The sequence below is a fragment of the Euphorbia lathyris genome, chromosome 7 (assembly GCF_963576675.1).
Source record: "Euphorbia lathyris chromosome 7, ddEupLath1.1, whole genome shotgun sequence".
Lineage (NCBI taxonomy): Eukaryota > Viridiplantae > Streptophyta > Magnoliopsida > Malpighiales > Euphorbiaceae > Euphorbia > Euphorbia lathyris.
In genome coordinates this window covers 60,648,747-60,669,469 of record NC_088916.1, presented here as the reverse complement: position 1 = coordinate 60,669,469, position 20,723 = coordinate 60,648,747, and the positions used below count along the sequence as shown (strand labels likewise).

The 20,723-nt window shown below is 38.6% G+C and overlaps 1 protein-coding gene across 1 annotated transcript; it reads right to left on the bottom strand.

Moving 5' to 3' along the window:
- Positions 1-18,473: 18,473 nt before the first annotated feature.
- Positions 18,474-19,806, bottom strand: LOC136201208 (uncharacterized). Its single transcript, XM_065991827.1, has 3 exons — positions 19,646-19,806; positions 19,505-19,570; positions 18,474-18,901 (listed from the first exon to the last, which is right to left on the bottom strand). The coding sequence occupies exons 1-3, from the start codon at positions 19,691-19,693 to the stop codon at positions 18,854-18,856; spliced, it is 162 nt and encodes a 53-aa protein (XP_065847899.1). The 5' UTR covers positions 19,694-19,806; the 3' UTR covers positions 18,474-18,853.
- Positions 19,807-20,723: the final 917 nt, after the last annotated feature.

Here is a 20,723-nt window from a genome sequence, read left to right as displayed (position 1 = left end):
TCTCACCGAGACATTCCGTTTTTTTTTGCTATTTTTTGCAAAATAAAACGATTTTTTTTATTTACCCCTAACACATATAATGAAATAAGCTTCAATTTATCCATGTTTAAAATTTCTCAAACTCGTCTTTATATCTATGAGGAGTATGTTCGAAATCATGTATGAATTTGTAATAGATAAATGAATCAACAATTACAAGTCAATTTAGTTGAAGAGATTTGGAACCGCCACAAGAAAGAAGAAAGTGATGGTTGATGTAGTATTTTCTTTTTTATTTTCTTTTTAATATTGAATTTTATTGTAATTTTTTTCTTTGTAATTTGTTTCATAGATGAAATGTTTTTGTTCTTTTAATTTTTTTTATTAATTTTCATAATTATTTTTATATAGTTTATCAATTTTAACTAATTCAATTAATTTAATATTTTGAACAATTTTCTAAAAATAATTAATATTTTATTAATTGGATCCTGCAAATTGATAGTTGTGTCAATTATAAAGTAATTGCAAGATGGAATGTATTTGAAAGTCGGATTGGATTATGCTGATGTGGTATTGTGAGCCAACATCCTACAATTGCAAATCAATCACATAATGGGGATGCTCTAAGGTCCAAATCTGTCCCCTAACATTTTTTAGAAAGTGTAGAAAATAATACTCCAAATGTAAAAAAAATGGTAAAGTTTCCTTTGGGTTTTCCAAGATGGAGGCTTTTCGAGCCAAGGTAGTGGCAGAGTCACATTATTTACCGTTAGAGATACAAAAATATCCAGATGGATTGAACTTCAATTTTTTTTCTCTAACAACGTCGTTTTTACTTGGACTAGGAAAAAAAAAAAGAAAAAAAAAGATGTTCGGTCTTTTTTCTACCTAGTGCAATCAACACCATATGGATAAAGATGGAAGGAAGGGCAAAGGTGGAATAATCCCACTCGACCATCAAGAGTGCACCGATACCTTTTAACCTTATGCATCCACTTTCGAATCCAAGTAAATGTTTTGTTTTATAAGTTCCATTATCCAATTTAAAATTACTCCATGTCCTATTATTTTATATTTAAAACCATTCTAGGTTGAAAACATTGAAAACAAATGCCTAAACAAAGTTGGATCTTATCATTCTTGGTGTAGGAGAATATGTGATGTAGTACTTCATTGCATGAGGTGATATTTTCAGTGCTTGAGGTAAGACATAAAGATTATCAACATGAAACCGTTGATAAGTGATCTCACTCCGATGCCTAAATTAGCAGAACATATGATATAGTACTAAGCAATTGAGAGTAATTGAAATAGATGTGTGTATGTACCTTGATTATACAATTTAGACCATATTTATAGGATGCCCAGGGTTTAGATCCGTCAAATGATGTTATCCTTGGATTCCTCAGAAGACAACTGGACATATTTTTAGGCAATTCGTGTTATACCCGATTTTGGTTTTCTTGATATTAGAAGGGATTGGAAGGTTCCAATCCGAGTAGGATTCAGATGTCTTCCTTTGGTCCATATGTATAAGGAAGGATAATATCCTTGTTTAGTTTAATTTGACGGCTTCGTTGATCCAGACATCCCTATTAGTCTAGGACGAGGACACATATATACATGTATTATGTCGTATGATATCAAATGTCCCACTTTTTTGACTCATGAAGTTCTTTAGGGCTTCAATCAATGGAAGCATTATGGCTCCTGTCATTTGAGGAATGGTTTAACAATCCATAAATATTTGGCTCTTCAGGCACCATGTTTAGAGCAAAGAATGGGATGTCACATCACACGTGATCCATTACTCTCCAGTGGGTGGATCGTCACATTGTGTGATGTAGTTCCTTTGAGTAGGCGTGTAGTATTCATAGTGGGCATCATTATGACCTCCATTTAATTCCACTAGGCACTTAACATACGTATTTGGGTGTTTTAGCGTAGGTGAAAATAGACAGAAAGTTTTGTGATTCTCAGTAAGTGCCGAGACTAATAGTCTTTTCATTAATGATGACTTCTCACATGCTTCTAAAAAAATTCCTATAAAAGCAGACTTTTGATGATGAGTTTTCATTTCTAGATTTTACATTTCTCATTCCGCTTGGAGCTTCCATTTTCTCTTCAACCAAACATAAGTTTTATTTCTCTCCCATTTTTCTTTTTATTGTATGTAAGTGTTAAAGCAAAAATTCTTGCAAGCCTTCAACTTCAGAAAAATTACTCTATCCTCCTCTAGCAACACTGAGAACACGCCTCCTCAAATATAGAGTAAAAGGGGAACTGATAAGGGAAATAAGATGGTGGAAAAGAAACAGAATCCCAAGGCATAGGATCAAGGCTCGAGTTTAACATCTTCTTAGTTAATGGGTTTGTATGTTGAATTTCCCTTCCTCGAAAAACTAGTATTTGCCCGGCCCTTGGCAACACGTTAATGATGCCATCTAGAAAGGAGATAAAGATTTTTTGGAATAAATTACTGACATCTGACTTATAGCATGCGATTCCTTTTGTTAGATACCATTGTTAACATGCTGGTAGAGTTCCACCTGTGCCCATCCCACCTATCACCGAACACCTGGTTGGAGTTATTAGCACTTCATAAGTTTTGTTTTGATCTAAAGCTTGTTTCGGTAGGATGAAGGCCATGAACTTTGTATAAAACTCATTTTTCAACTATTCCCAGCTATGGATCAATCCCGTATCCAAAGGCCGGAACCTATAAGATGCGGCCTATATTAGTGTGGTTGAGAAGATCCAACATATGGATGCCTCGTTTTCTCCACACATATCCATCGACTCTTTATAGTTCCTCACATGGAACATAGGATTAATATCGCCCTTGTACTTTGGTAGACTTTGAGGTTTAAATTTTCGATCTTTTGGCCAATTGAGCATGTGAGCAGCAAATGGCGAATCCTGGTTTATCAGCAACGACTGTTTTATGGCAAATCCATACCTTTCCAAGGTTGCTGCAACAGCTTTATCCCACCCTTCTCATTGAACACCGGTTCATAGAAGTGATAGAATTATTGGACCAGTAACGCTTTAGGATACTCTTACTCCTAATGATACGCTCACCACGAGGGATGTCTCAGGTATTGATCTAAATCCATAAAGATGGCTGGATCAATATCTTTCGCAGATCCAAATCCTGCATATGGATATAATGAAGAATATAGAGGATAGTACCCGATAGTGAGGTTACCTACATGAGGGCTCATCTAAAATCTACCATATGAGGGGTGCATATATGGATTTAAAAGAGAAAGTTTCTAGAGTCGACTTCTTCCTCGCGATTCACCTCTTGCAGGTAAGAAATGCTGAACTATTGGCCTGATGGTTGCAATGGCCATCTCTGATATTACTGAGTTTGAGACGCTCACCTAGCCTCCCCTGCCAAACTAGGATGGTGATTTATCGACCCTCCATGTCGACATGCTTTGTGCTTGAATTTCTTCCAATATCCCCAATAATATCAGGGAATAAGATTTGAGGGTGTAAACCCAATCCCATTGTGTTGCTATCAGCCACGGTTTATACTATGACCATTGAACTAGAGGATGTAGTAGGGATCTTCATTGCTTTTCCTAGCTGAGAAGCTATCTTAACCAGGACCATCGAAAATGTGTTTGTGTCTTCTAGCCCCATGTTCGCTTGTACCCTCTAAAGGAACTTATCAATGGATTTCGTAGATGGGTGGCTCGGAGAAGGGCATCATATCTGTCATGATTTGTAATGTCCTCAATAAGCACTACCTACATATCCTTATCAAAACCACTGTCAACAACTATTGTCACTAGAGTTGATGAAGTCATGATGAAATCTCAGCTCCATACTCACCGCACCAATTATGTTTTATGTAATTTTCTAATATAGGGATCTCTGAAAATGTCTTGCCTCCTGAATGCTTTTCTGCAAAATAAGAGAGGTGTCGATTGCCCAATGTAGAGTTTTAGGGTGTCGTCTTTCTATTGGGGGATCATTTATCCAAATATTAGGCCTCTACAAGTATCATCTTTCCTTAATTATGTTCATACTAGACTGCTCTAGATGTATGCTTGTGAGTGCATGATACTTCCGAAGGAGGGATCTCACTAGCACACAAAAAAGTGCATCATATCACGAGCGAGACAAATGAACGATGCTTATCAAAAATATGATATTAAAAGCTTATAGTTGAATATTGTACAGAGTCGCCACCCGATCCGCTAGATTGGAAAATCGACATAGTAAATAGAGCGCTCAACTACTATACCCTTCAGAGATAGGTTTGGGACACTCACTTATTCAACTCTAATGTTAAATTAGTTTAAACTTTTATACATAATTTATCTCGAATGGTACTATAATGGACTAATTAATGTGAATGTTTAATACTATGAAAAGAGAAAATAAATGAATAAATTACATATATACAATAAAGGATGAATGCGAGATACAAAATACCAAATTGGGATATACAATAAGGGGTACAATCCGTATATACATTTGTATTAAATTTGAAAAACAAGATTAGTTAGGATTGCGGGTATTTGGATCCATCTTTGGATGCTATTGGGATGTCAGACTCGACATTTACGAAACGCAAATATATACTAAAATATGACAAATATGAAATATATAAAGTTGCTACAAGAAATATCGTGAAACAATATTAATTCTAATTCAATAATTGATTAATTATTAGAAATATGTTCGAGATGTCATAGTAAACAACAATCAACTTATTTCATATATAAAATAATCAAAATAGCTACTAATATTTACTTTGAAAAAACGGATCCCTAACTTCAACAAACAACCAATTATTAATAATCAATGATTAATCAATTATTTGAAATATCTTCGAAATTTCATAACAAATGTTAATCAACTCATTTTGAGTATAAAATAGTCAATTAAATTTTTATTATGAAAAACCGATCCCTAACTTCAATAGTCGATTCGTTAACCCGATTTAACAAACAACGACTAAAATAACAGATTTGATTATTTATCGTTTTTATCTTTCATTTATATTAGTGAAGACACCAAAATGAACTCGATACTTAATCAAATCATACCCTTTCACCAAGTCATTTATTAATTCATTAGAATCTATAAGTTCCTTTTTATTTTCGTGAAAACATTTTTTTGGGCATTTTTTTTTATAGGAACTTGATCTTTTTAGGGTAAATTTTATCTTTCTATTAATCTAATTACACAAAAAGTGTAAATCTACTCAGGCTCAGGCTCGTTAGAAAATTGACGAGCTCGAACTCAACATTTTATTCGTGAGCAGCTCACGAGCTTATTAACGAGTTTGTTCATGAGCTTTGCTCCCGAACAGCTCATTAATTCAGTTCATGAACTTCGTTCTCAAACAACTCATTAGTTATGTTCATTAATTATATTGATTTGAAATTTATTTAACGTAAAACTACATAGTTTTGAGATCTACAAAACTAAAATTTATACAAATAATCACGTTGTTTTACATTTCCCCATTTATAGAAATATTATTATTAAAATAATAACCGAAGCAAGCATGTCGATCTTGCTCATGACCTTGTTCAAGAACCTATAATCGAACCAGTTCGCGAGCTTTAGAACTGAGTTTTGCCATGCTCAAACTCGACTCGTTTATGAATCGAGTCGAACACGATCGAACTTTTATTGAGCCAAACACCGAGCCACTCATGAGCAACTCGGCTCATTTATGACCCTAATTATGAAGTATAAATAAATATGGGGACATGATTAAAACGGACTAAAACTCGATAAAATGGAAAACAAGCGAAAATTGCCTTTCTATGAAATTAATGGTCGACCGCCCTTTGGTGTTATCTGATGCGCGCGGCGTCTAGTGTAGAGCTTTTCTAATGACGACTAAATGTGTATTGCGGTGAATGTGCTATGAATATGGATATGATCTTTTAAATGTTCTAACTCCACTAGACACTACGACTACTTAGGGGCAAGTGTACCCCGTCGTATCAAGTAATAATCCGGTTAAGACCGGGTATCGAATCCACGGAATTTATAATTACAAGTATTAGACGACTCGGTTTCGTATGTTATTTAAGCGATGATTACTTTGGGGTAAAGTAGGACACAACTACACACTATCCCTAACTATTGGCGACACAGATTTATGTAGCTAAAACCCTATGAAGTAGGATGAATAACGATAAGTTATAACCACGATAAATAACGACTCTAAATGTATACGGATAATAATTTACTCTTGTAAAGACGACTAAGTGTAGTAGGACCGACCCGTGAAGCACTTAGACTACGTGATTTCTAGTCAAGGCGTGTCTAATGCGGGGGAATTAGAAACTAGGGCCCGTAAGTTCCGTGGCTTGTCAATTCCTACGGTTTCCGGTTTGTCACTTCCGGTAAGGCAACACCTATATAACTTCCTAAGGATAGCCCGAATGGCATCGGAAATCGCGTTCTCCTACACAATAATCAATTACAAACATCAAAACAAGTAGTAAACACTAACACGTAAAGGGAAATAGAGATTATAAATCATGAAATTATAAATATGGAATGTATATAAACGGAATACAACCAAGCCTAGTACATAGGAAGAGTACAAGCTAATTAGCACGTAAAAAGGGGAGAATCCGCCCTTGAAACTAGCTAACCGGACTCAAAGCCGTCTCCTAGGTCGTGGAGGTGGAACTCTCGAGCTTGGTGACGAATGGTGGAGCGGAACTTCGATGGAATGCCGGAACAACCGAACAAGCTCTCGAGGTGGAGAGTTTAGCTACAAAAACTGAATCTATACTACACCAATAATCAAAACAAGTATAGTTTGCTCTCTAGTGTGTAATTGGGTGTTTTAAATGAAGTCCAAGAGCTTCCTATTTATAAACATCAAGCAAGGGAAATGTTGTAACTTCACAAAGCACAAGTATGGAGCAACATTATTTGGTGCAGAAATCCCATGATATGCCCCGCGTGAGGTGGTCTACGCCCCGCGTAAGTTCCCATTCCGTAAGAAATCTCCTGCATGTGGACCAATTCCATGTCTTATTGTCTCAAGCACGCCATGCGTAGCTAAAGTACGCCCCGCGTGTTTGAGTCTCTGAAGTTTTATTGCTTGAATTGGAGCTTTTACGCCGTGCGTAGCTGAAGTACGTCCCGCGTAAAAGAGTCTCTGGGCTTTTATCATTGAAGAATTTGCCTGGTACGCTTCGCGTGTAGGATAATATGCCCCGCGGACGAAGAGTTGACTCAAGGAGACATTGCAGTCTGACTTTCAGGATTAGGCCAATTATTTCCGACATGTGTCATACGCCCCGCGTAGGGTGGCATACGCTCCGCGTATGCTGAGTCAATTCCACATGGCGTCTGCGGATAAGGCAATTATTGCTGACACCATGTTTCACGCCCCGCGTAAAGGATGATACGCCCCGCGTAAAGGATGATACTCCCCGCGTATTTGAGTAGATTTTCGCTCCTTGCTCGTACCTGAAATACAAATCTTGCGAGCCGAGTTAGCTTGACGTTTTTATTTCCTAAACTAATAAAAAACACGGAAGATTAACTGAAAGTATGAAATTTATTTTTATTTCTTTATTTTATCAAAACGCTTTATTTTTGTAATTAAACTTATTTATTTTATCCAAAATCAACCCGTAAATCACGCTAAAAGATAGGGGTAAAATACCCCTATCAAACCTCCTCGGACTTTAAAGTTTTACTTGTCCTCAAGTAAAAGAAATCGAAAGACAAGGGATTGAGAAAATTAAGAAACAAACCGAAGGTTGGTTTTGCTAAGTGCGTGATTTCAAAGTTATGGTTTTATGCAAAGGTTTCGTTAAGTACCTACGCAAACAATTGAGTGCAAAACTTTGTTTGAAACCTCCATGATCAAGATTAATAGGCAATATTAACGGGGGTTGATTATCTTTTGAGAACCCGATAGTACCTCACCAAGGGATTTCGCTCTTACGCTCAATTTTAGGTGGGTCGGTGTTTTAGCACTCTTCTTTGCACTTACTCGAGATCATGTTGAATTTGCATTTTCATCCGGGTTTTTCCTCCTAAAATATGGTTAGGCAACATTAAAAATGAACCCGGAGGGGGGTTGTAATGTGGGTGGCTTCTTTAGTGGTTAGTTTAAAGAAACTCGAGTTCAAAAATACCGTTTTGTGTTTGCACCGTGTTTTTGTTTATTTCAGCCTTGGCGATTTTTACAAAATATACTTCAAAATTGCTCGGGTGGAGCTTGAGAATGCCTTTTTATTTTTATCGTATCCTTTGTTTTGATAGAGGCACAAAAATAATATTTCTGAAGGCTTATGGTGCTCGTTTGTTAAGGCCGTGACTTTTTCCGAGTGATTTGGGTGCAAATTGATTTTGTCGGTATTCGAACAAGAGGAAAAAGGGTTAAATGTTAAAAAGGGTATTAACAAAAAGATGGTTAATAGGCTCGAAGGGGTTTCCTAATGTTTGATGAAAACGAGAAAAATAAATTAAGAAAAATTAGCCTAAGTGAGTTCGGTTTATCATCTATTGCCTTTTTACCAAAAATAAGTGTACTTAACCCGGTATTGGATGCAAATTCTACGAGTCGAGTGAAGTCAAAGCTCTCGAAAAATTGTGAAAGAATTGGAGTTCTCGTACGAACTCCTTTAGGCTCAAAAATACCTCACAAAGATTCGGGTTTAAATTGTATGCTATCAAGTCTTCGCTAAATTCTCAACTATCCCGTTTTTATTGCTTTTTCAAAATTCATTATGGAGATAACATTAAGGTTGAGACTCAATGCCTTAGTTTAGTACTAACCTAAGCTTTGCACAAATTCCCTAATTTCAAAACCAAGACTAAAATTCCTTAATTAGATCACCCCCTTGTGTCGACGTCCTTTGTTTTTGATGACAAATACCGGAACTTTAATTAATTTCCGAAGGAGGGATATCGTGTCAGGAAGAATTTAAAAGAGTCAATAAAGTAGTTTAATTATTTTGTTGGTTATTTATTATTATTATTATTATTATTATTTATATTATTATTTTTGTTTTTGTTAGTGCAAAACAAACTGAAAGTGCGGGGTTACACGTCCCTCCGCGTTATTTAAAATGACGCCTATTCCAAGGGCGTCGCAAAAAAGAAGAAGAGAAGAACAAAAACAAAAATAAACATGAAATTAAAATTAGGCTCTTTAAAGTTTTTGTGTTCTACACGAGGCGTGCCCTAAAGGGCGCCACGCGTAGGCGTTGCGTTTTGAGCTTATTTTGGACAGAGACCCAAATACGCGGGGCGCAGGAAGTGGGGCGCCCCGCGTGGTTGAGTTTCTGGGCATTGTATCTACGAAAAATGATGAGCACGCGGGGCGTAAAGGCGAGTACGCCCTGCGTGAATGTCATTTATGGCAGAAAAACTGTGAAAAATAAACACAAAATATGAACGGAAACTATAAAAAAGACATTACATAGATATTAAAACAGAAAGCAAAAGTACAAGAAAGCAAAACGTATTAAAACAAAACGAACGAAAATAAAACGAATTAAAATAAACACGAAAACACAAGATAAAGGAAAACATAAAAAGGGAAACTATGGTTGAGGCGGAGGAGGATTGCCGTGGAGGTTGAAGTAGGAGGCGAAGGAGTTGGTGAGGGCATCAAATCGAGCATCGAGATGAACCCGATCCTCCCGTTGTTGTGCTTTGATGGAGTCGAAGCGAGTGTTGAGGGTGGCGAATTGGGAGTCATAATGAACCCGGTCCCGACGTTGGTTATCCTCCAAGATATCCAACCGGGCATAAAGAGCGTTGAAGTCGTGGAGGGGTGGAGGACTGAAATTGAGACCCATGCTTGAATCCGAGTCCCCTTCCGCATTGGAGTGAGCCGCCCCCGAAGTCTCGCCCGGGCCAGAAGTTGGACGCTTTAAGGATTTAAAGGCGTTTTTGTCCAACGGCTGAGGCACAAGGCGCGGGAGGCGCTCAATGGCGTCGGAGCCGAGAGTGGAGAGGGCGAAGATGGTGACAAGGTGGCCGAACCCGAGCTTGGCCCGTTTTCGGATGGGTGTGGCGTGGAGGTGAGCAGCCACGTGATAGGCAAGGTCATAGGTGAGCCCATTGGCACAACAGTAGAGGGCCAACAATTCGTGCTTGTTGACCTTAGAGGACTCGGACTTCCCCGAGAAGTAAAATGAGATGAAGCGGTAGAGAAGTTAGAGGATAGGGTCGCGGATGAGAGGTGGGCGGAGGTTGGAGATATCATAGTCCTCGGACCCGGTGATGGAGATCCAAAACTCATGAGCGGCAACACCGTCGGGCCAATGGGATGTGCCCCCTTCCGCTTGGTAAGTGAAATGGTGTTGGAGCCATTGAGTGTCAATGGAAAAGGGGCGGTTGTGGAGGCGGAAGTTGAAGAGGGCGGCTCCAGGGACGTTGTTGGAGGTGAGGGTGGTGTAGAACTCAATGACCAAGGAGGGGTACACGTGGTATTCTTTACTGTAGATGTCGTACCACCCGAGGGCACGTAGACGAGCTTCGAAAGGCGTTCCGAGATCGTGTTGATCGAGCACGCTACGTTGGATATAGGGAAGCTCCATGACGGTGGCGGCACAAAGGTCTTCGTACCGGGTAGCCTCCTCCTCGGTGAGAAGGTGAAAAGGAGCCCGATATAGGCGGGTGAGGGGGGGTGTGCTTTGCCGCTCGGGTGGTGGTTGTGATTGGTTTTGGGTGCGGCCGATACGGGCACGAGTGGCTCGTGGGGGACGCATATCGGCGGTGTTCTTTCTCCTAACCATAGTGGAATGGGAGATAGAAAGAGTAGAAGATGAGTGTTGTGAAGAGTTGGGGTAATGAGTGAGGAAGAAAAAAGAGGAAAGGAAGGGTGTATATATAGGAGGGAAGTGGGGATCCAAGCAAAACTCGGATCCCCAGGAGGGATACGCGCGGCGTGAAGCGGCCACGCCACGCGTATCCCACCTCTTGAGCGTAAATTACGCAATAGGGGCGCGATACGCGGGGCGTACATGGGGGTATGCCACGCGTAGTGCACCTCCTGCCCTTTTGGATGGAAGAAAAAGGCAGTGACGCGGGGCGTACAGGGGAGTACGCCGCGCGTAAAGACGAACTTGGAACAATTTTTTTCGGTTTTTTAGATGTATTTTGAATTTTTTTGGAGTTTTGAGTTATGATGTTATTAAAGAGGTGTTAATGTTTTTATGGTTTTTATATTTAATTAATGTTTTTGTGTGTTTTAATTTTAAAATTAAGAGGGTAGTTAATGCACAATTTATTATGGAGGGAGGTTTAAGGATTTGAATTTGAAAAGGTAGAAGTTGATTGGAGAGGAGAAGAGGTGGAGTGAAGAAGTGGGAAAGATTTTTGGGGAAGAGAGATGATGGGAAGTTATGAAGAAAAAGCTGCCATGGGGAGTTGTAATTCACAACTCTCCGAGGATACGCGCGGCGTACCCTAGGGTACGCCCCGTGTGTTTCCCACGTGGCGCTTATTCAGGAGCTTCGAAAAAATGCCCCGCGTACCGTGTCTATTTATTTAAGAATTAGGATCAGACATGCAGATACGCGGGACGTATAGGTGCGTATGCCCCGCGTATCACAAAATTTTTGGATTAAAGAGAGATTTGTTTTTCTTTTGGTTTTATAAAAATAATAGAAACTAAGCTAAAAATAAAAATGAAAGTAAAAATTAAAACACAAGCGAAAATAAAATGTAAAACAATAACTCAAAAAGGAAAAATTAAAGAGAAGAGAAAAGAACAAAAATTTATAATACATATAAACAAAAAGGTTCGAGTAATTCAAACCGATGCTACGTTTATAGTCGAAGTAGCTCGACTTTCTCACGCTGCGGCTTAGGGCAAGATGTACGGGTTGGAACTTGACGGGTCCGAACTTCTATTGTTGAGGAGCGTTATCACCTGTCCGGATTCCCTATTCTTACCCCGCGGGTTCTGTTCGGTGTTCGCCGGGAGGGTTCCTAGTGGCCTTTCTTGTTGTTGACGGTTTAGGTGGGCTACTTGGCGGCTAAGATCCCTGCAAAACACTTCGCTATCGGAAAGATGGGTTAATATGTCCTTCAACAAAGACGTGACCGATTGGTCGTGTACATTGTTGGAAGGTGGAGCGTTCCGATTACCGGGCGCGGCTTGTGATTGTGCGAGCCTGTTTTCCCGAAATTCTTGCTCAAAGCCGGATGGGGGCCTCAACACATTATTATTATTGCCATATGACAAGTTCGGGTGTTGGTACCGAGACCGCCAACCGTTGTTATTATTACTGTGGTGTTGATAGGAGTTCGGATTAGGATTATACCTTGGATTTCCTCCTACGTAACTTACACTCTCGATGTCGCCGGCGAAAGAGCTACCGGCTTGGCAGTTGAGTCCGTCGTGGTCTCCACCACAGTGAGTGCACATCAGGACCTGTGCACTTTTGTTGAGGCTTAGCTGGGCAATTAATGAGTCAAGTTTCTTATGCATCTCTGCCACGGAGCTTTTCGGAGCCTCTTTATCCACAGCGAACATTTGGTGTCGCGACGGGCCGGCAAACCGATCCTCTTGCCATTGCACGCTTTTCCTCGCGAGCTCGTGAATGAGCTCGTAGGCCTCACTAGCTGACTTCCGAAATAGATCCCCACCTGCAGCGGAATCAACAGTCGCACGGTTAGTGGGGGTTAACCCGTGGTAAAAAGTGCTTACCAAGTCGTGCTTCGGGATGTCATGGTGGGGGCAGTTTCGGAGCAACTTCCGGAACCTAGCCCAAGCTGCATGAAGGGCCTCGCATTCCAATTACCTGAAGGACGTGATATCGGTCCGTAACTTGACTGTTTTGGATGGCGGAAAATAGTAGGAAAGGAACTCCTTTTCGAGCTCCTCCCATGACGTGATGGATCCCGCCTCCAATGAGTGTAGCCATTCCAACGCCTGTCCTGTCAATGAAAAAGGAAACAATTTTAGTCTCACAGCCTCAATGGGGACACCATTTTGCCGAGAGGTGTCGGCACACATAAAAAATTTATCCAAATGTTCGTTGGGGTTCTCATGGAGTTCCCCTCCGAATTGACCACATTGTTGTATTAGTTGGATCATGCCGGTTTTGATCTCGTATGTGTTGGCCGGGATCGTGGGAGCGACAATGCCATTACGATTTTGGGGACGATGCGGAGCAAGGATCTCCATCATCGAACGCGTATCATTGCCCCCGCGGATGTTGTTCACGTGCGGCCTTTGGTTTCCGTTGGGTTGGTTGACCTCGGCGTTGGGGTTTGCCATTCTTTCTCTACGTAACCTACAAAGAGTACGTTCAATTTCGAGATCAATAGGTACCAGAGAATCACTCTTAGATCGGGTGTGCATAAAGTAAAAAGAAGTATAAAAGGATTATCAACAAGAAAGAATAATGTTAGTAAAAGTGTATATAAACCATTTATACAAAAAGAATGCTTAAACTAACAATGAAACGTTTTTGTCTAATATTGTAGGAGATTATAAATACCCGGCAACGACGCCAAAAACTTGATGCGCGCGGCGCCTAGTGTAGAGCTTTTCTAATGACGACTAAATGTGTATTGCGGTGAATGTGCTATGAATATGGATATGATCTTTTAAATGTTCTAACTCCACTAGACACTACGACTACTTAGGGGCAAGTGCACCCCGTCGTATCAAGTAATAATCCGGTTAAGACCGGGTATCGAATCCACGGGATTTATAATTACAAGTATTAGACGACTCGGTTTCGTATGTTATTTAAGCGATGATTACTTTGGGGTAAAGTAGGACACAACTACACACTATCCCTAACTATTGGCGACACAGATTTATGTAGCTAAAACCCTATGAAGTAGGATGAATAACGATAAGTTATAACCACGATAAATAATGACTCTAAATGTATAAGGATAATAATTTACTTTTGTAAAGACGACTAAGTGTAGTAGGACCGACCCGTGAAGCACTTAGACTACGTGATTCCTAGTCAAGGCGTGTCTAATGCGGGGGAATTAGAAACTAGGGCCCGTAAGTTCCGTGGCTTGTCAATTCCTACGGTTTCCGGTTTGTCACTTCCGGTAAGGCAACACCTATATAACTCCTAAAGGATAGCCCGAATGGCGTCGGAAATCGCGTTCTCCTACACAATAATCAATTACAAACATCAAAACAAGTAGTAAACACTAACACGTAAAGGGAAATAGAGATTATAAATCATGAAATTATAAATATGGAATGTATATAAACGGAATACAACCAAGCCTAGTACATAGGAAGAGTACAAGCTAATTAGCACGTAAAAAGGGGAGAATCCGCCCTTGAAACCAGCTAACCGAACTCAAAGCCGTCTCCTAGGTCGTGGAGGTGGAACTCTCGAGCTTGGTGACGAATGGTGGAGCGGAACTTCGATGGAATGCCGGAACAACCGAACAAGCTCTCGAGGTGGAGAGTTTAGCTACAAAAACTGAATCTATACTACAACAATAATCAAAACTAAGTATAGTTTGCTCTCTAGTGTGTAATTGGGTGTTTTAAATGAAGTCCAAGAGCTTCCTATTTATAAACATCAAGCAAGGGCAATGTTGTAACTTCACAAAGCACAAGTATGGAGCAACATTATTTGGTGCAGAAATCCCATGATACGCCCCGCGTGAGGTGGTCTACGCCCCGCGTAAGTGCCCATTCCGTCAGAAATCTCCTGCATGTGGACCAATTCCATGTCTTGTTGTCTCAAGCACGCCCTGCGTAGCTAAAGTACGCCTCGCGTGTTTGAGTCTCTGAAGTTTTATTGCTTGAATTGGAGCTTTTACGCCGTGCGTAGCTGAAGTACGCCCCGCGTAAAAGAGTCTCTGGCCTTTTATCATTGAAGAATTTGCCTGGTACGCTTCGCGTGTAGGATAATACGCCCAGCGTACGAAGAGTTGACTCAAGGAGACATTGCAGTCTGACTTTCAGGATTAAGCCAATTATTTCCGACATGTGTCATACGCCCCGCGTATGCTGAGTCAATTCCACATGGCGTCTGCGGATAAGGCAATTATTGCTGACACCATGTTTCACGCCCCGCGTAAAGGATGATACGCCCCGCGTAAAGGATGATACGCCCCGCGTATTTGAGTAGATTTTCGCTCCTTGCTCGTACCTGAAATACAAATCTTGCGAGCCGAGTTAGCTTGACGTTTTTATTTCCTAAACTAATCAAAAACACGGAAGATTAACTGAAAGTATGAAATTTATTTTTATTTCTTTATTTTATCAAAACGCTTTATTTTTGTAATTAAACTTATTTATTTTATCCAAAATCAACCCGTAAATCACGCTAAAAGATAGGGGTAAAATACCCCTATCATTATCCCGCTAAGGGCGATTGGCCTTGTTCTTAAAAAAATTACAAAGATCGAAACGATTTTTCCCCAAAGTCATTTCCCATACCAATGTTCTAACCATATGATGATTTGTGCTAGTGTATCAACCGTTTTGGTGGAAAAGGAGTGACCTTTTATACCGAACAAGCTAAAAATATATTTTTGGGGAAAGATAGCACGAATCTACAAGATTTGAAGCAAGATAAGATAAGATGACACTAATCTACATTTTAAACTAAATATTTCAGTAGACCAGCTTCATTTTTTTCCACCAAAAAACACAAAGAATTTTTTTTTTCGAGCCAAGTTAATAAACCATGGTCGATAGCCCCTGTAGGGGAACCCCGCTAAGGGCGACCAACCTTAATATTCCCCTGTCGCCTTCTTCTTCGCTTGTTAAAGGGCGACCGACCTTGTTCTTAAGTACGATAAGGTCGATCAATCCTGGTTCCCAAAAAACACAAAACTCAAAAATTAAAACCAAACAAAGCACACCATATACACAAGGTCTTTATGCCTCTTAGTTTGTTACCTTTATACCATGTTTCCATAACTTAAATGAACTTGATTTAGATGATTCTCGTCTTCAAAGCCCTTAGCCAAATCTCTTTAAACCCGAACAAGAACAAACCAAGGCTTTTGATGATTCCACCACCTTTTCACGAACGAGTGTTATCTTAGCAAACTCAAGCTTGTGAATGTATGGTGAAATATAGTAACTGATTTTGTGAAGTATTTTGATGGGATTAATTCTCGGAATTCAAGAACTTTCCCTTTCTCTCTCAAGAACAATCTTTAAGATTTAGGATCAGAAATCACTCTTTCTCTCTCCCCCTCTCTCTAAAATTCAGATCTATGACTAATCCCCTCCCTCTCTTGACACGCCGCTTGGTTTAAGTAGGAGAAATTAGAGGATTTGACATGCTACAGTTGAGGCATGGCTCAACTCTAGAACTCTACTCTAGAACTCTAGATTCAGAGCTCAATCAACCTTTTCTGGGGTGTAAGTTAAGGTCGATCGACCTTAACAAGCAATGGCGTGTCAACTTTTCAATACGTCAACGGTCAATAGCTTAGATATTTTGGGTAATGGGAGATCACCCTTGCTGACTAGGTAATTTTCTCGGTTTTCTTCCTTGTTCGTTTTCTTAGAACTTTGGCTCCTCGCTTTGAGGCGGCTCATCATCGGACCAAGCTATAGCTCAAGGGTTAACAATTCATACATCATCAATGTAAAAAAAAAATTGTGCTCATAATGCCTTGTGAGCTTCATTTGAGGTTAATCATCTAGATCCCAAATGCGTAGCCAGATATCCGGACAATTGTATATTGATCACTGTCGAAACCTATGACATATGGCATAGCGATACAATGACATTCCTTTGTCGGCCTTTACCCGAATTCCCGCTATGTGAGCTTGAGACAATCAGGTATAGTTGCCCCAACCGTTGTCTAAATCCTTCACATGCAGTCACATGGCATCCGAGTAATCTCTAGTTTAATTCTTATCTCAAACCTTGCTAGGAATTTCCCAGCATCCAGCCTGGACATCTCTTAGAAGCTCGAAAGATAATATCTATATGTTATCAATTACTAAAAGAGGATTTGATGTAAACACTAAATTACAACATTTTCCTTCCAAAAATGTGAAACGCGTGAATTTTTTGTTTGGTTTTTTCTAATACTTTGCCTTTCAACTACTTCTTTTATTCAGAAATTACACTCCAAACTGAGATTAACTTGGTTCTCATTTTCAGCAGTTGCAGTTGTTTCTGATGGATTAAAGGCATTGGAGATTCTAAAATAATGCAAACATGATTGGTATACGATAAATTGGGTGTGTTCATGCTTCTATCTGGTCCGAACTAGCAAAATAAATGTGATACTACTGGTACCATAGACACTCCTATGCGAAATCAGTAATTTACTTTAAAATCATCAAACTAGTTGAGCTACTTTAAACGTGAAATTGACTTAAATTAATTGATTAAATTGGCCGAGATAGATTAAATAAAGGCAGCAGTAGGAACAATTTGATATAATTAAATGAAGATGGATGGTAGAACACCCAAACTCAATCGATTTCACACAATGTCAATCATTTCACCCAAATTTCAGTCAAATTCATCCAATTTCAATCACTTTTATGCAATTTCAGACTGTAATAGTTACAAAATAATAATTCTTAAGTAAGTTGTAGCTTCAAGAATTCTGCCATGTAAGTTTCAAGGGCTTTAATCACAAAAATATCATGTGAAAGTGTATAATCTCGTGACTTAAAATGGGTAAAATTGACTCAAAGTGAGTGCAATTGGCTAAAAGTGGATGAAATCGGCCACCATTAGAAGAAAATTATTTTGAAATATTAACTCCAAAATTTCACTCCAAAGTTTCATACAAGAACATATAAAACATGTTTAAATGCAGCTTCATACAAATTTTACCCAATTTTACAAAATAGCCATTCTTCAGTATGTTGTGGCTTCAATAATTCTGTGTTATAAGTTTCAAGGACTTTAAACACAAAACTATATCATGTGAAAGTGGATTAGACTGGTTGAAATTATTCTAAAATATTAACTTCAAGGTTTCGTACAATTACATTTAAATATGTTTAAATAAAGTTTCATACTAATTTTACCAATTTAAGCTTGTGTGAAATTGGTTGGCATTAATTGAAAGGAAAACCTCCAAATTTGTAGTTTATCCCAAATATTTATAAGGAAAACCTCCAAATACCTCCAGTTTGTTGAAACTCAAACTAACTTTCAATTAACCACCATTAAGCTTCCTTTAAGGTTTAAATTATTTCCCAAGCAAGGTTAGCTATCTAACCTTCCATTATTTAACCTCCATCCAAGCAGACTCAGGAATGTAAATTTTCCTTTCTTCTACTTGGATTAACCATGTGGAAGTGGAAGATGAGGTATTGGATTAACCAACAATTCCAAAACCTGGTAGAAGACTAACACTTTTGGTGATAGATGCAAGAGAAACTCATACAGATACAGCAGAAATCATCATGCAATCACTAACTGCATGATGATCAATAACATATAACTAGTAATAGCTACAAAATGTAAGAAGATATTTTAGAAGCGCAGGGATTCTATCAGCACGAAAAAGCAAGCCAAATTCTTAATCTAAAAGCATGCTGGTTATCTGAATTCTGAATCATACTTGTCAAAGCAACAACAACCTAAAGAATAAATGTGATCAACTGTAGATTCTACTATAAAGCACTAAGTGCTTCAACACCAACACTTGAGCATTAATCATCTTTATACCATTATGAAATGTGCAGCAACTAATTATCAAGATGCCTATTCCTCTACATGCTAAAATTACCAAGGATTATTCCTACTTTCTTCTAAAAATCGAAATAAAATTGGCCATTCTAATGATTCTGTAGAAAAAAAATATCATAATGCTCACAATGCTCTAATTGAAGCACCGTCTTTGTAAAAGGATCCAAGTGATGGGAGCCTTCAAAAGATCCAACGCTCTTTATTTCAACCAGAGAACATATAGAAACCCCTTAGTGATGCGCCTTAGCTTCAGCCTTCTTCTGTGACTTTGCTTTCATCTGGTGAAAGAAATTTAATATTTTTTTGAGTAATTATCCAATCCTAAGATGAGTTAACTTAAAGAAACGAGCACAATTATTGTTCAAGATGACCAACAAGTACCAGTAGATGAAGGGATTATAATCTAAGACATAGATAGGTATAAAAGCACACCAAACAAGATTTACTGGAACTATTTAACAATGTGGAGGCAAACTTTGTCATTTATGCTATATAAGAATCACAAACAATCAACTATTTGACTATAATTTCATCAGATTGTGGGATTCTCTGCTTCATAAAAGCTTAAACACCAACATCAATAGAAACAATAGGACTCTTATCAATACTTGTACATAAAAATATCCTTCCTCTATTCATATTGATAATCAAGTTAATACAATGTTAACTAATGCCTAATTGTACCAAAAAAAAATCCAAAATTGGCATTTGCAGATCAATAAATCATGTAAGATTAAGGGCTCCTATATCATCTATTAAATAAAGCATCAAAATCGAGTCCACCAAAATGAAGCAAAGAAAGATTCAGGTTTCAGATCTGAATCCCAATTGAAGAAAATACGATTGCCATGAGAAAATGGAATTTCAGATCAGAAAAATACCTTGAGAACCTTGAGCTTCATGCTGCCATAAACCAGACCAAAACTGAATGCTGATGCCCGAGCCACCTGAAGAAAAGAAAATTTGAGAGACAATAGATAAGGAAGAGAGAAATGGATTGCATAATTGAAAAGAAAAATTACCAAAGCGAGAGTGCTTGTGCCGGAGTAAGGACCTGGTGGTGGTGCCATTCGATCCGATCACTACGCCTCCCGATCAAAAGAAAAGGTTTTGTATTTTGAAAAATCTTCTGATTCACTCTGGGATTTATGGCGTTCTGGTTTTTGTTTTCAGTATTATATATTCCCTCAATCCCAACAAGTCATTTAAAAAGTAAAATATTAGTAGTAATTTTTATGGTATTACACTAGTTTGTCCCTCAATTAAAACTTCAAAATCAATTACACCTCTAAATTTCCATCCTATCTTAAAATCTAAGAAGATATAAAACTATTCAACCAAATGGTTTTCCATGAAGCCTCAATTGAAATTTTTTGTTTAGAATTGAGTCTCAATTGATGATTTTTAGCTAGTTCAGGAACCTGATTGATGATTTTGATAGTTTGGAATTATAATTGACTTTGAAGCTTTAGTTTAGGAAGCCAAATGAGTGGTGTGCGTAATTTTATTCTAAGGTTATTAATTTCTACCCTAATATCCCCTCCCCCCCAAAAAAAAAAAAAAAAATTTCTACCCCAATAAATAAAAATATAGTAAGAAACTTATAGTTATTTGTTATTTTTTATGAAAATGCTACGAAAAGAATAAGTACAATAAGAGGCGCGAAAGCTTATAAAATTCACAATGGGATAAAAACGACTACAAAGAGCATAAAAGCCATAAAAGGTATAAAACACACCGAAAAACAATAAAACATATATTTCATTGAAATCCAACTCCGCAGAAAAGCAACTGCAACCGAATCTTCATCATTTAGGCCAGGGGCGGATGTATGGGGTCAAAAGGGGCATTTGCCCCCCCCCCCCCCCCAATTAAAAAAAAAAAATTAAATGGGTTAAAGTGCAAAAATACCCCTAATGTGTTGGGTAAGGACCAATTTTATCCCTAACGTCTAAAATGGTACAATTTTATCCCTAATGTTGGAAGCCAAGAGCAATTTTACCCCTAACGTTGATAAATTGGGTCAATTTTGAGAAATAATTCATCAAACTGTCTTCTCAGTCATGAATAATAGTGTTTGAAATTGATCCAATTTATCAA